The sequence below is a fragment of the Zalophus californianus genome, chromosome 11, assembly GCF_009762305.2.
Source record: "Zalophus californianus isolate mZalCal1 chromosome 11, mZalCal1.pri.v2, whole genome shotgun sequence".
In the NCBI taxonomy this organism is placed as follows: Eukaryota; Metazoa; Chordata; class Mammalia; order Carnivora; family Otariidae; genus Zalophus; species Zalophus californianus.
The window spans coordinates 32,096,323-32,112,229 of NC_045605.1; the positions used below are offsets into that span (position 1 = coordinate 32,096,323).

At 38.0% G+C, this 15,907-nt stretch overlaps 1 protein-coding gene across 2 annotated transcripts in view; it reads right to left on the minus strand.

Moving 5' to 3' along the window:
- Positions 1-15,907, minus strand: part of ARHGAP42 (Rho GTPase activating protein 42) — a 307,182-nt gene that overhangs the window by 219,081 nt on the left and 72,194 nt on the right. For both annotated transcript variants that reach the window (XM_035723017.1, XM_027580564.2), the window contains exon 2: positions 13,151-13,246. In XM_035723017.1, the coding sequence (XP_035578910.1) occupies positions 13,151-13,246 (96 nt within the window). The remainder of the gene's footprint in view (positions 1-13,150; positions 13,247-15,907) is intronic.

Genomic DNA, 15,907 nt, shown 5'->3' on the forward strand with positions numbered 1-15,907 from the left:
TCTAATGTTGCCTTGTTTTATTTTAGTTTTATTTTAGTGTCATTTGACCTGTTTCCCAAAGCCAAAACAACCTCCAATCCAGAAATGTAGACCCCCAGTATGTAGATCACTCATACTTTGGAGCACTTCTACCAAGAGGCAGAGATGTCACACACAGTATCTCATTTAATTCACATAATGTATGAGGTACTGAATAGGTTTTATCTTCATTTTCCAGATGAGAAAAAGAGTATCAATCACCTGGAGTAACTTGCCCCATGATCTCAAAGCTAGTTAAGTGGAGAAGCAGGTATTTAATTTTGATTGTTTCATTCCAAAGTCTCTTCTATTCCAGCAAACCACTATTGCCAAAGGAGGGGAGGGAGCAGGAAAGAGGGAGACAGGGAAGGTAATGCCAGCTTACTACCCTGCTACATTATAGCAAAGAACAGGCTTATCATCTTTAAAAGCAAACAGTCCTAGAGCTGTTTGTGCTGAAGGGGTAATCAGGCCCCAAATATCCTGCCTTAAAGGAAACAATCAGTAATGTGTTGCTGACAGCCGCTTACACCAAACCCGCCAATCCTTACCACCTCCCAGCACTCCTTCACATTCCAAAGGCACCCCATTCATACGCCTCCTCTGCACCCAATCCTCCTGCCACCACCCTACTGGAGCTTCAACATCCGCTTCCTTGTCCAACATCCAGCTTCTCTCTTCCACAACCTCTTAACCTCCAGGGACCTTCTCTCTGCAGTAATTCACACACCCACAAGGACACTTAGAGTTCAAGCTATCTAACCCCTTTGCTTTTGCTTTCTGGCAATCCCTTTGTTCAACTCTAGTTTACTCCTAATCCTATTTCCCACAGCGGCTATCTAAAAAGGATTTTCTCTCTCAAGAACCCAGCCCCAACTTCCCCTCACTCACTGGTACCAGATGGCGTAGCCTCCTGCTTCTCAGAGAAGTTCAAAACCCTCTGATTAACACTGTTTTTATTCATTCTCTTCACCTTGCCTGTCTCAGAAAAGGGGCCCTCTTTTTCCCAAAAGCTAATAACTCCCCATGAAGCTTCTAACCTTCCCCTTCCCCATCTCTAGCTACATTTCTGTCCTTTCCATCATCACTCTTCTCTCCACACAGCTACTTCTCCTCCTCCCAAGTCTAAGAAGTTACTCCCATGTACTCCTATCCTTGTGAAGGAGGAACAGCAGGAAGATATGAGGGGTTGGGGGAGGAGATTTATTTGACACTTGCACCAGCACTGCACACACCCTTTAATCCTCAATACCCCACAAGGTGGTCACAGGTAAAACACCCAAATCTTCTCTCACTACTCTGTTCTTCAAATAATGAAACTGAAATACAGAGGTTAAATAATAACCAAGATCATAGAGCTAAGGACTTGCAGAGTGAAACTTTGAACCTCCATGAATCACATGAAATGTATCTACTTTCCCATTACTTTAGGCGTGGTCCTACACCCCCAAGCTCATGAAACAGCAAATCCAGTTACCTCCCAAGAATTTCTACTAGATAGTCTTGTCTGCATCTCAAAACTTATGTGTCAAAAGTTGACTCATAATTTCGCTCTACACTCAGGTACTGCCACATATAAACACACAAATGGGCTCATAACACCACTCTGCTAGTAACTCAAGTGATAGATTAACTTCAGTCCTCCCTTCCATACATCCAGTCACCAAATACTGCTGATCTCTCTCCTCTAACCCTTCTTATTCCATTCCCATAGAAAGATACCACTTCATCTCTGCTGCTTGGGTTCCACTGGAAAAATGCTGGGCATCAGAGATCTGGTGATCCATAAAGCACAAACTCTGAAACAGACTTTTTCCGTTTCAGTACCTTCTCCAGTTGAGCCCCCCTCAGTATAAACACGAGTCTATTGTTGAGAGCAGTGGTTTTCCACAGGTTAGTATCAGACACCAAGAACCTCCATAAAATTAAAGGCACCTAAGGTTTCATCCCAGGAGATTCCACATTCATTCAGGCCTGGGGTAGAGCCCAGGAACCATATTTTTAAGGCTTCCCATAGCTGATGCTGATAACAGGCAGTCTGGCAACTACTGGCTTTAGCAGAAGGCGGGCAGGGAAAGAATGCATGCTTTGCATGAGGAATTAAGAGTTAAAACTGTATTTAAATAGAAAACAGTATACATTTTAATAAGATTTGTAAGAATTATCTCTATTTCCTCCTTGAAGCTTATCGGTACTTTTGATGGCAGCAGTGGTTATGGAGGAAATACGACATTATCTTTGAGTCCCAAGAATAAAGCATGACCTGAAAGCTCTTCTCTCCATAGCACTTTGAATCATGACTCAGCAACTATTCTGAATTCTATCTATGTCAAAGAAATCACTCAGAATTAGCCTACTTGTCCAGCCACATATTCCTAGACTCGTATATAAGGCAAACCTTTTTTTTAGGCCTATTATCCAACTCTTTTCTTGCTTTCTAACTTCTCCCTCTATACTGTTTCTTCCCCTCAACCACCAAACTTCTCTTTAGTGTTCACATGTTTGTCCTTGCCATTTGCCAATGAGCTTTCCAATAATCTCTGGGTGTCCATGTCCTGCCTCCTAACTCACTTATTTCAAACACAGTTTTTAGAACTATTGCCTTTCTGGTCCAAACATTTTACATCAAAACTGAAACTGTACTTTTATTTTTTAAATCACATTTAGAAATGTTCTCTCTTGGTCCATAAAAGATTTGCTGAGGAAGGCAATCTTTGACTCACTCTGGCAAATACTTCCATGCTATAATTCATCACATATACAGATGCCAGAATAAACCTCCTAAAGGGCAACTTCAATCAAAAGCCTTATGTGTCTCTTGAGAACATGCAAATGAAACTTTAGACTATACGGCAAAGCCCTCTAAGATATTCTCTGGCTTTCAATCCTTGTACTACAGTTAAAAGGACGTTACACCTTCATTTTCTTCAAGACTGAATATATCAAGACAATGAACATTTAAGTACACAAACTAAATATGCCCAAGCAAGGGAAGAAGTCCAATGGTCTAGCACAAAAGGAGGTACTGGAGAAATGCTTTTACATTCTAAATGCTTCAGAAAAAAATCAAGTGCTTACAGCTAGGGCATGGCTCAGAAGTATTTACATTACCACTTTTGCACCAACATTTCAAATCTAGAAATGGGTCAGTGTTTTCATGGTCATGTAAATTTGACTGATTACACAGGGAAAGGATGATAAAACAGATTCATTTTATAAGCAGTGTGCAGTGATACCAGTATCTTAAAATTAGCTCTCTCTGCATTAAAATTACTTAAGAAAATGTTTAGATAATATCCTTTTTTTTATCTCTATAGCACTTAATCAGTCTAACTTCACATACAATGAACTTATACATCTTATCACCTAACTGCTCTGACAAATCCTCATGAGGGTGGGGATTATTTTTCTGTTTTGCACAATGATGTGTCTTTAGCACTCAGTGTCTGACAAATCACATGTGCTTGATAAGGCTTTGCTGAATGAATCAATCAATGAATGAATCAATGAATGAATGAATGAACAAACGAACAAGTAAACTCAAGAGTAAAACTTCCTGACCTAGGAGACAGGCAATCAAGGTTCTAATACTGATGTGACTTTAGCAAATCATTTCCCTGTGTCTAAAGCAAAATGATAGACCTACCATTTCTCTGTGACTAATTTAAACATCACTTCCTGAGAGTGGCCTTCCCCCATCTTCCCACCCACCCAATTGGACCTGGTCTATCTCCAATATGTATGATCTCTTAGCATAATATACTTGACTTTTATAGCATTCAACACAATTATAGCTTAACTGTGGTTGGTTATTTAATTTTGGTCACCCAGTGAAAATATAAATTATTTAAGCCACTGAAAGTGCCTTAGCCCTAGTTGGCACTTGGGTACTTAGATAATAAATGAGTTTTACTGGTAGGAAACACAGGCATAGGCAGGTTAAAGAGTGGAAGAAAGGTACAAAAGCAAGTTCCTGACTCTAATCTCTGGTCCTTTTACTTGTTGAAGTAACCAGGTTAGGCCCAATGGAGTGACTCATGCTAAACCCCCCAAACCTTAAATTTCTATCCTTGCTTTCCCAGAAAAAGGCCTAAGTCAACCAAACACTGCTTGCTTGCTCAGCACAAGTTACCTAACCCAATTCCAAAACTTCCCTTAGCTCCATATAAGGAAAGTGACCCTGCTTTAGCCAATCAGCAAACTCCCAATATAATTTCCTTGTTCTTGTTCACTTTGGTCTAAAAATCTCTTGTCTCCTATAGCTCTTCAGAGCTCCTTTCTACTGCTAGATTGGGTGCTGCCTGATTCATGGATTGCTTAATAAAGCCAATAAAATCTTTAAAATTTACTAATTTTATTTATAGTAAATTTTATTCAACACAATTTGGACCAAATTGTGACCAAAAAACACCCTGTTAGTTGTCAACTAGTCATGGCGCCTCACTGCACCTCACTTTATACAGGAGATGCTCGAGTCAGGTGTCTTAACTTTTCCACCTCGATGCATAAACACAAAAGCACCAGGAGTACTGACTTCCGGGATACCAAAATACTGTAGAGTAGGCTTATTCACAAATACAGAATTTGTGAATAATGAGGTTAAACTACATATTCCTGCATCCCAAATTATATAGGGCTACAGCATTTATTTCACTGTCTAGTCATTTTGTTGAAATTTAAGCTATCCTAAGTCACTAACCATAGATAAAAGTTTTTTCCCTCTCTATCCACTCACCTTGAAATCAGACTTCTTTAACTTATGTTGTCCTAAAAGGAGTATAATGCTGCCATCTTAGCCTCTAAGTCAGTGCATTCCAAGAGGGCAAGAGCTATTAGCTAGCTTCACTACCAGGTTCCCAGGGATTGGCACAGTGTAACTTAACGGTCAATAAACAATAATGAAATTAAAGAATACAAAAATCTTTAGCTCTGGTTTGAAATATTTAGAAATACTAAGAAAATTTTTCTAAATGATTCTCAAGTACATGCAAAAGTTAGATGTGTGTATGTGTTCGCATAAAATTTAGTTTATTACTATATTGAAAAGAATTATATTAGACATATCCAAATACATATATATTTTACTTAATTTATAACTCTAAAATTCTATTTATGTACCTTACAATGATTCGTTTCTATAACTAGGTCTTGCAGGGGGACTATTCATGTAACAAATATTTACTAAGCCTCTGCTACAAATAAAGTATTTAATTACTAGTACTATACAGGAATAGAAATATGAGTAAAACTTTCTAACCTCCAAGAGCATACAATTTGCTGGAGTTGATAATAAAGTTCTCTATGTAACATACTAAACTACTTTTTATTAAGCAGATCACTAAAGAAAGAACAGGGGTTTCAGGGGATTAATATAGATCAGTAATTTAAGACAAATTTTTTTTTTTCTTTGAGACATGTGACTTGTGACATAAGCTTCAGGTTGCTTTTCAGAGCCTGAAACTTAAAAATCTAAGCCTTTTGGGATGCCTGGGTAGCTCAGTCGGTTAAGAGTCTGCCTTCAGCTCAGGTCATGATCTCAGGGTCCTGGGGTAGAGTCCCGCATCAGGCTCCTTGCTCAGCAGGGAGCCTGCTTCTTCCTCTGCCTGCTGACCCCCCACCCCCGTGCTTGTGCGTGCTTGCTCTCTCTCTCTCTCTCTCGTCTCTCTCTTTCTGACAAATAAATAAATAAAATCTTTTAAAAATAAAAATCTAAGCCTTTCAATTTCAAATTAAATCAAATTACATACTTTAAAACACAGAGCTAATATGATAAAAATCTCTCTCTCAAGTGGCATGTTTTGTTTTTTTTTTTTTTTAAAGACAGGAACTCCACCTGAAATATGCAACTTTCCCAGCTGTTTCAATCCTTAATTGTGGGTGGTTTCTGTGTGGGTGCAAAAATAGGGTGGTTAAAAAAAATGGAAAACAATAATTCAATTGTCCAACTGAGAGCCATTAAAAAGTAAAATATGCTTCCTCTACAGAGTTCAAAAGAAAATGTTATTTGTATAAACAATTTAGGCATTTGGAAATGTTCCACTTTAATAGAGGACTTCCTGATTTATATAACCACATTTAAGTGGGTCATAATGAGGGTTTATAATAAGTGATAGGTTCTCTTTTGATTCAGCAAATGAGAAGGTAATTGTTTCCTAGAATTTAGTAAAAATCACAGATCTCTTTTTGAAGAGTTCAGTTGTGATTGGTAATGATATTGTCTCTGGTTTGGAATTTTCTTCCTAAGCAATGCTCAAGAAGAGTTTCATGGCCACATCCCACCTTCATATTAGTAATAATCTGTATGGATGAGTATTTAAAGTTCATCACTAAATTCTGAAGAAAATCTTTCCAGAAGCATTTCATAATTTAATACTTTTAAAGTTGAATTTTATTAGTTTAAGTCGAAGAAAACAGGTTCTTTTTTTAGCTAAAATCATTTATGATCATTTAAATCCATTTCCTGGGTTTATAAACATACCAGTTATTATTTTTAACCTGAAACACAGGTTATTACCTCAAAGTGTTTTTATACTACACAGAAATCCCTTCAAAACACACAAAGGAAACCATTTGCCATGCCTTCCACACTAGACTACATTCTTATTTATCACTTGCAAAACTGGATCACATAGTACCTTTCCACTGGACCTAACAGATGCATTCTCAAAGTGGATGGATTTATTTGGCAAATGATTTATGCAGGGGCGCCTGGTGGCTCAGGTGGTTAAGCTGCCTTCGGCTCAGGTCATGATCCTGGAGTCCTGGGATCAAGTTCCGCATTGGGCTCCCTGCTCAGCAGGGAGTCTGCTTCTCCCTCTTACCCTCCCCCCTCTCATGTGCGCTCTCTCTCTCTCTCATTCTCTCTCTTTCAAATAAATAAATAAATCTTTAAAAAAAATGATTTATGCATTTTCCCCATAGTACTTTCTCTAACAAGGAAAATGAAAGACATTTTCCAACCTCTCCTTTGAAAAATTTCTTCTACTTCCCACCCTCTGAAGAGGCATCAGTGATCACTCTATATACGGAGGTGACTCAGGCTCACAGTTAAGTCACTTTACCACCATGTCAGACTTCTGAGAGGTAATCAAACAACAACCTGGGCAAAGCACTGCTGGCCAGGAAGACACAATAAAGGCCCTGTGACTTGAAAAGTCATTATTTTAAATTCGTGTCCTGTAGTCTCACCTTTTGACATGTTCTCCTAAAGAAGGTACAGGAAAGAATCAAAAACATAGAGTAAACTACAGCAAGACAGTACACAAAACTCGGTTCAGTGTGAGTTACCATCCATCAAGCTGTACACATATAATTTGTACGTAGATTTCCATACAAAAGTTTTTTTAAGATGTAACATGTCTTTATTCTAAGAACTATTAAGCAGTAACCATTGTTATTGCTGTATCTGCATATCTGCATTCAAGACAGTAAATACATGAGCTATGTCAGAAATATCTGAGCAATTATTATGAATATATTTTGATCTGAATTACCTAATGGATGACCTCATTTCTGGACTCAGAGCTAGGAGCCATAACCTTAGTTGACAAGTGGTTGTGTGTTGTCTGTCTCCACCACAGGAATTTTCTGTTTAGGTGTGTCTAAAGGAATGAAGTCCCCACCTAAAATATTTACTAGCAAACTGACTCTCCTTTTTGGTAAATGTTTAATCTCTTGAGAGCAAGGTTCATGTTGTCCAAAACTTTCCTGAGAGTTACCACAGGCCATCATGTAACACTGCTAACCAAGCTGTTTATGCACAACTGCAACTGGACTTTCCAATGGTTTCCAAGAGTACATAGTATGAACAAGATTTGCCTCATATTAGTGACTAACATTTTTTATTGGCACTAATTCAGCCTAATAATATCTGATGTTTAATCTAGACTTTTAAGACTTTGGTTAGAAGTGATTTCAAATTATAGGCCCCAAATACAGGAACAAGACAAAGTTGCACACCCCAACCTTGGTAATGGACATAAATTCTGAAGTGATCCACTAAGATTTACAGTCTTTCATTATCCTGTACTCATGTGCTAAATTAACCTACCAAAACAACCTGTCTCATAGGTAGATTCACAGTAGTAACTGTGAGCTTCTATTGTTGGAATGAGCCAGTGTAAACAGTGTTTTCAAAAGGAGACTAATTTATTTTCTGTAGAGATTGCCTTTTATTTCCTACTAGTAAGGTTTTAAGGCTAGGCACATGACTTGGGAAGTTATCATTCCCACCCATGTACATGCACCAGAACTGATGCATGTGGGCATTGTTTTTTCGCATTTACATACATATTACTTACTGTGTAAATATAGTTAAATGACAGTACATTTTGTATCTGGTCTACCCATATAATTATTTAAGGAGGATTGAATCTTATACCAGTTTGTAATCACTCTGTACCCTTCCTCACCAATTTCTAAGCCCCTAGTGTCCAGCTACTAAACTCCTGACTTATCCCTAACTCAAAATCTTTACTCAGTTCAAAAACTAAATAAGTATAGAAAGTGGGCAATTAGAGCAGCTGTGAAAAGTTAAGTTGGATGCATTCAATAGGCTGCTTCCCACTGGGCTAGCACTGCAATAGGCAGAGAAAAGGGAGCTATCAAACGCTCACATGCAGTTCATTTATCCCTGGAAAAGGGAGGAGTAATGACTTCTTGCTGCTTTTGAATGGAAAGGAGGATGCTAAAGGGAGAGCACGTATCCCTGCTCGGGACTTCAATTCTGGAAACAACTGATCTGTTCTCTAAGCCGGAGAAATTCCACACTGAGTCGCAGACAACTAACTACATTTTGCTTCCTTCCAAGCCAGCAATGTTTGACTAGCACTAAAAAACAACCCCTCCACCCACCCATCCACCAGTGCACAAGACCAAAAGGGTGGGAACAAATGAAGAGTGGGACTGGCTTATAGGCCAGACACAGGCCTACCCACCTATAAAACTCCTGGAGCAGCTTCCACAAATTAGGTAATCATACTGATACAAAAACAGAAGCTTCTTTTCCTTACATTGCTCACAATCTGTTTTTCACACTATTCCACTGTAAACACATCGAAAGCAGACATCTTACTCATCTTCCTACCACCTTCCCACCCATTCCCACCACAACTCACATTCAAAAAGACTGCAAACGTCTTGATTTTACAAGTTATTTTTCATTGACATTGCTTGCTTATAAAAGATGAGTTTTTGTAAGTCATCATTTTTAATGGTCCCATCATTGGTAAGTCACAAAACTACTCTGGCTGAGAGTGCTGTGGCTAATACTCAAAGCTAAAGTCATAGCTTTCCCTACTTCATTCCCCTTTGGTTAAATCAGAGGAATAAAGAGGCTGAAACTGGAGCTTCAAGAAGATATTTTAAACAAAGTTGAAACTATGTACCTTCCCACGTAGAATTAAAACTGATGACAAAAATAAACAAGAAAACTTGATGGAGGTAGGAAAGTTCCTCACACGGCATCCACTCCAGAGTACCCAGCAGTCTCAGGGACACATTCCTAGGTCACTGTCCTTGAAACAACAGCCTGCCATATCCTCGTAATTTTCCCATGTTAGAAATGGTTATTTAAGCTTTCTCCTCTTTATTATATAGTTATGTTTAAATGTTTAGAATGCATTTGAGGGCTCAGTATAAGGATAAAAAGTGTTGGACAGTGAGGATATAGAACATACCTATATTTTTACATCTTTTTTTTCAGAAATAATTTTGTACACTACTTTTTGCGCTAAGTTAGGTTTTCCCAATAAAGTTCTAATGTCTGAATCAGATTCCCCATAATAGGAGCTACATAAGTCTCCTGATCTAAAAGCATCAAGGAGCTTTATATCTATCCTTACATAGCATTCATCTTCTGCTCCCCAACCTTTGATCTAACTCCTTGAAGCCCTCAAAACACTAGAATTTAATCCAGTATTCACTGCCTACAATAAACCTTCACTACTGATCAATTCACACCTTTCAAATCTAATCTGCAAGAGACACAACATTCATTTAGCCAAAGTGGAAAGTGACAAGCACACCAGTGTTGAAGATCAAATTCACCACAACCTGGGGAAATCACCTAACATACACCTGAAGGGCTGCAGAGCATATATTTAAAAACCCTACCTCTGCAGCTACATGTGACTTTAAGAAGGTATTTTAAGTAAGAAGTTTAAAGGAAATTAAGAGAAATATGTAGAAATATGTTTATTGTACTTTTTAACAAGATCAACTAGAATCAACCTGAATGTTCTATAGATTTTCTTAAGTTTATGTACCTGAACCTGATGAAATATTTTAAGTCATGAAATTATTAAAAATCATAACATCTATGAAAACCCAGAGTATTTGCCATAATCATCCTTAAAAGAAAACAAATTATATGTATATATTTTTATTAAGTATACATACACATATATATACAAATTATATATATATAATTCTATTAGAAAAATATACAGATAAGTGAAAAAATTAAAACTTATAAGGAGAGTTATATCATTTATTCAAACAATTTAACTGAGAGTGTACCATGAATCAGGCCCTAGGTCAGGTGCTAAAGCTAAAGTGGTTTTAAAAAAGAAAAGACAGGGGTTGCCCACAATAGCCAAACTGTGGAAAGAGCCGAGATGCCCTTCAACAGATGAATGGATAAAGAAGATGTGGTCCATATATACAATGGAATATTACTCAGCCATCAGAAAGGATGAATACCCAACTTTTACATCAACATGGATGGGACTGGAGGAGATGATGCTAAGTGAAATAAGTCAAGCAGAGAAAGTCAATTATCATATGGTTTCACTTATTTATGGAACATAAGAAATAGCATGGAGGCCATTAGGAGAAGGAAGGGAAAAATGAAGGGGGGCGGAAATCGGAGGGAGAGATGAACCATGAGAGACTATGGACTCTGAGACACAAACTGAGGGTTCTAGAGGGGAGGGGGTGGGGGGATGGGTTAGCCTAGTGATGGGTACTAAGGAGGGCACGTACTGCATGGAGCACTGGGTGTTATATGCAAACAATGGATCGTGGATCACCACATCAAAAACTAATGATGTATTGTATGGTGACTAACATAACGTAATAAAATAAAAAAAAAAGAAAGAAAAAGAAAAGACGGGTGCCTGGGTAGCTTGGTTAAGTGATCGACTCTTAATTTTGGCCCAAGTCATGTTCACAGGGTCATGAGATCGAGCCCCAAGTTGGGCTCCATGCTGGGGTGTGGAACCTGCTTAAGATTCTCTTGTTCCTCTGCCCTCCCCAACCCCAACTCCTGCACACTCTCTGTAAAAAAAAAAAAAAAAAAAAAAGGACAGCTCTGGCCTCTGCCTTCTTGGAATTACAATTACATTACTATGTGAGTAAGTGAAAATACATGCTCTTATGTAAATATGTGGGTTTTATTTTTTTCTAAATAATAATGCTAATATGTTAGTATTTTAGTAATATTATCTAGGCTTTTTGGCCAGGTGTGTGTTACAAGGCCTTTGTTGGGGGCTAGACATTATGACACAAATGTCAAGAAGTAGCACACAAAAATGACAACTATAGTCTCAAGTACCAGTGGTGCACCATCACTGAAGGTGCCCTTTCTCATACATCCTGTAAAGAGAAAGAAGTCATGCTGAGGAGGACCATGAGGCAGTCCTCATCCTTCTTTCTACATGGCTTAGTACTTTTCATTAGAGCACTGAGGGAGGAGGAGTCATTTATGACTTCAAGAGACCAGCTACCCTCCATTCCTCTGAGTAATTAACACTCCTAAAGGAGCAACCAAATAAAGTGACCACCTGGCACAGCACCTCTGAAAGACTGCCACCTTGAACTCTGAATTCTGACAGCGATTTATCCAGAAGGAACTTTTGTAAACGTAAGCAAGCTAAAGCCACACAATGAATCAAACTCAGTCAGCTTATCTTCTCCTGGAGCCTTTCTTTGGTGGGGATAACACCGCCCTTTCCTTTCACAGCTAGGTTTGGGCTGGCTACTTAGGTTTTCAAAATTAAAAATATACTGTTTAGGAATACATATATAACTGACAAAACTATAAAAGAAAAAGAAATGATAAAGGAAAAAGAGAAATGTGATTGTGGAGGGGCATGTCAGGGATTATAAATAGTAGTAAGTAGTATAAATAAGTAGTAAACTCCAGGTGTGGTCCATGGACCAGCAGTGTCAACACCACTTTCAAAAGTTTGTTAGAAATGCAGAATCGCACACTCCACCTGAGACCTTCTGTATCAGAATTTGCATTTATGTAATGTGTGTCTACACATTAAACCTCGACAGTCACTGTTCTAAACAGTTGTAATATGCTATTTTTATACCTGGAAGATGGGTACCTTTAGTATTATCCTCCAAAATGTACATAGTCTATACAGTCTTCTGATGATGTGACATGTCTCTAATTCAGCCTACAAATGGACCCACTGTCTACACACTGTTAAGTAGTAATTGTTAAAATGTGGGGGAAAGGAATGCTACATAATCTGATCTTCAAACAGTACAAATTCAGATACCGATAAAACTTCAGGGATCACATAACCCAACCTCTTCGCTTTACAGGAAATAAAACCATCTGAATCAGGAAAGGGCATGCCCCCCAGGGTCAGATTGCTGAATTACTACAGCAAAGTTGGATCAGAGCTCAAGTCTCCTGATCCTCAATAATATTTTATATCCTGTAATAACACTGGTTTAATACATCATGACTGAATTTTTCCTTTATGAACAAATACTCATGTTAAAAGAGAAATCAGTATTAAATTTTTAAAAAGTAAAATAATTCTTAAAACCAGTACCTTGTATATTTAATAGTAGATGCCCAATATATATTTGAATGAATGATTCACTCTGAGGCAGAGACAAACTTTGTTATCCAACTCTTCTTAAAGGGATGAGCTAAATTATAAAATGATTAATAAGTAATTTCCTTATGGAAAAAAACAGAGTTCAATTTTTAGACAATTTATAATAGCTCCTCTACAATAACCAAAAATAGCCCTTATACTTTTATCAAAATCAGAATATTTTACATGTTTATTATTTGGGTATGTGAATCTGTTTGATTTCAGTGAAATCAGTATCTGAAGTAGGACTTTTAAGATTATGTAGAATATTAAAGAACAGTAATACTCACCAATACTAATTTCATCATCTGTTTCAGCATCACCAATACATTCAAATTGGAAATCTTGCAGTGACTGGGAAAATTTCTGTACCGCCATAGACAGATCTGTAATTAAAAAGTTAAAAAATCGTAAGTTGAAGGTACCATGGAATATGAGATTTTCCACATGCATTACTCTAGAACTTCAATTTTAACACTTTATTTACCAGAAGCTTTTAAAATACCAGCTTGACAAATTGAAGCAGATTTTAAAGAGACTACTAAAGAAATATTTTAGGAACTGGAACTGCTCTGCTCACAGGGGATTTACCCCTTTAAGAAAGTTTTGGTGCCAGTTGTGTATTATCTGGAAACCAATTCCCAAAGCCTTTATCAAAGAACTACCATTCACTCCCCATAAATGGAGCATTTAGAAAGAAGAAAGAAAGAAAGAAAAAGAAAGAAAGAAAGAAAGAAAGAAAGAAAGAAAGAAAGAAAGAAAGAAAGAAAGAAAGAAAGAAAGAAAGAGAAAGAAAGAAAGAAAGAAAGTCAGTCACTAAGGTTGCTGATGGAGTGGGGAGAAAGGGAGGGGAAAGCAGCCAATCTTTGATTAGAAAGGATCCCCAATGTACAGACTACAGAGCAGGTAAGGAATGTGTTTTGATCTCCTAAGGCCACCTAAAAGGCTGTTTATGAATAACCTCATGATTTATAGGGGACCTCAAGCTAAATATAATCTTCAATCCTGGCTTCAGTCTGAACAAAGTCCAGAATGTGACTAAATCCAGAAGAATTCTTTATTCCTGGAGAGAATAAAGAAAAGCCCAGAATAATGAGAAGTAAATCCCTGGGATGCAGCCTAACAGAGTGATTAAGAATGCACTCTGGAGCCAGGCTGCCTGGGTGGAAATCCAAGTCCCACGAAGTACTTGCTATGTGACCTTGGGCAAATTATTTAACTCCTCTGGGCCTTTGTTTCCTCATCTGTAAAGAGCGAATAACAATTGCATAACCACCTCACACAGTGGTTTTAAGGACTGAGTAAATTAACATTTGCAAAGTGTTTAGAACAAAGCCTGGCACTTAAAAAAACACTGTTTAAGTTTTTTAAGTAAAATTATAAATCAATCTGATAGTGCAGCATCAGAGGCTTTAAAGATCCCATCTCTCGTGAAACTACTCTGATCATTCATACCAAACTTTCCACATAAGTCTGTGCCAGCAGCAGAACATATTTTTCTGGAATTCACTCTATAACTTCATTTAGTGGTATCTCCCATGAGTTCAAGTCCAATACCTGAACTCTTACATTTAATTCAAGCAATAGAAGCCAAGAGAAGACTCTCTCCTTACCAATGTTTAGCCAGACTCCTCTGAGCCCTTACCATGACTAGGCTTCTACCTCGGCTCCCAGTCCTCACTGGCCCTACATAGTCCGGTTTTATCAAGAATCTTGCCAAGTCAGTTTATAGAGAATTCCCCACTTTGGATACAGGATCAAAATCTTCATCCCCTACCTTTGTCCTTGGCCTACCTTCACCAAGAATCCTCCTTCCTTTGATGTCTCCTACTAGTAATTTTCCATTCCAATCAAACATCCCCCTAACCCAGCCCCAAGCCTGCTCCTTGGCTATAAATCCCCACTTGTTCTTGTTGCATTCAGGGTTGAGTATGATCTTTCTCCCCTATTGTGATAGATAATCTTGACACTTTTAGCAGTCTTTTTTTTTTTTAGATTTTTTTTTTTAATTTATTTGACACAGAGAGAGAGAGCACAAGAAGGCAGAGTAGCAGGTAGAAGGAGAGGGAGAAGCAGGCTCCCCGCTGAGCAAGGAGCCTGATGTGGGGCTCAATCCCAGTACCCTGGGATCATGACCCTGAGCTGAAGGCAGTTGCTTTTAACCAACTGAGCCACCAAGGCACCTCTAGCAGTTTTGAATAAAGTCCTCCTTAACATTTTAACTGGCGTCAGAATAGTTTTTTCTTTAAGAGAACAGTTTGGCCCCATGCCTAGACATGACCCCAGGATTTACTGTGGTAACCCACCATTCATGAAACCCCAAGCACCTATCAAAGTTAAGTACTCATGAATGAATAGGTCTTCAAACACTTTTTTGTGCCATTGTGATCCAAAGAACTCAACAACACCCTGAACAAAGACAATTCTGAAGCTGACAGGCCTTAAGCTTCAGAGAGGCTTTTTTTAAAAAAAGTCAAAATATACACACAAGAGAAATTAAAAAAAAAAAAACAAAAAAATTATTCTCTGGAAAGATGATGCTACTCGTAGATTACACCTCTTCCCACAAAAGGGCTAAAACTTTGGGTCAGCTGCATATTCTTCTTGAGAATTACTTTCAATTTAAGAGTGTTAGAACGTTCTATCACCTTAAGAATGGCTCTCCATTGGGCTTCCAGAAAGAAAGATAAAGAGAGCCTTCTTAATGAATTATTAGTCAATGAGAAAACAAAGGCTTCATTAGAGCTAGACTTCATCAATTACCTTTGAGCCCTTGGACAATCATTTATCCTCCCCAAAAACTATTTTTCTTATCTATACAACAGAGAATTAATACTGATCTCAAGGGGTAGTTCTAAAGACTAAACAAAATATGTGCCTGGTACATACTAGGCAACTCAATAAATGGCATCAGTTATTATCATTCAAGTCCAACTTATAAAGGTGGGAAGGTTGACTGGCCTTCCAGACAGAAGGACACTATGCAAAAGTATGCATTTATCTGACAGTGCACAGTGCACAGTGCACAGGTAGAGAAATCTGGCTAT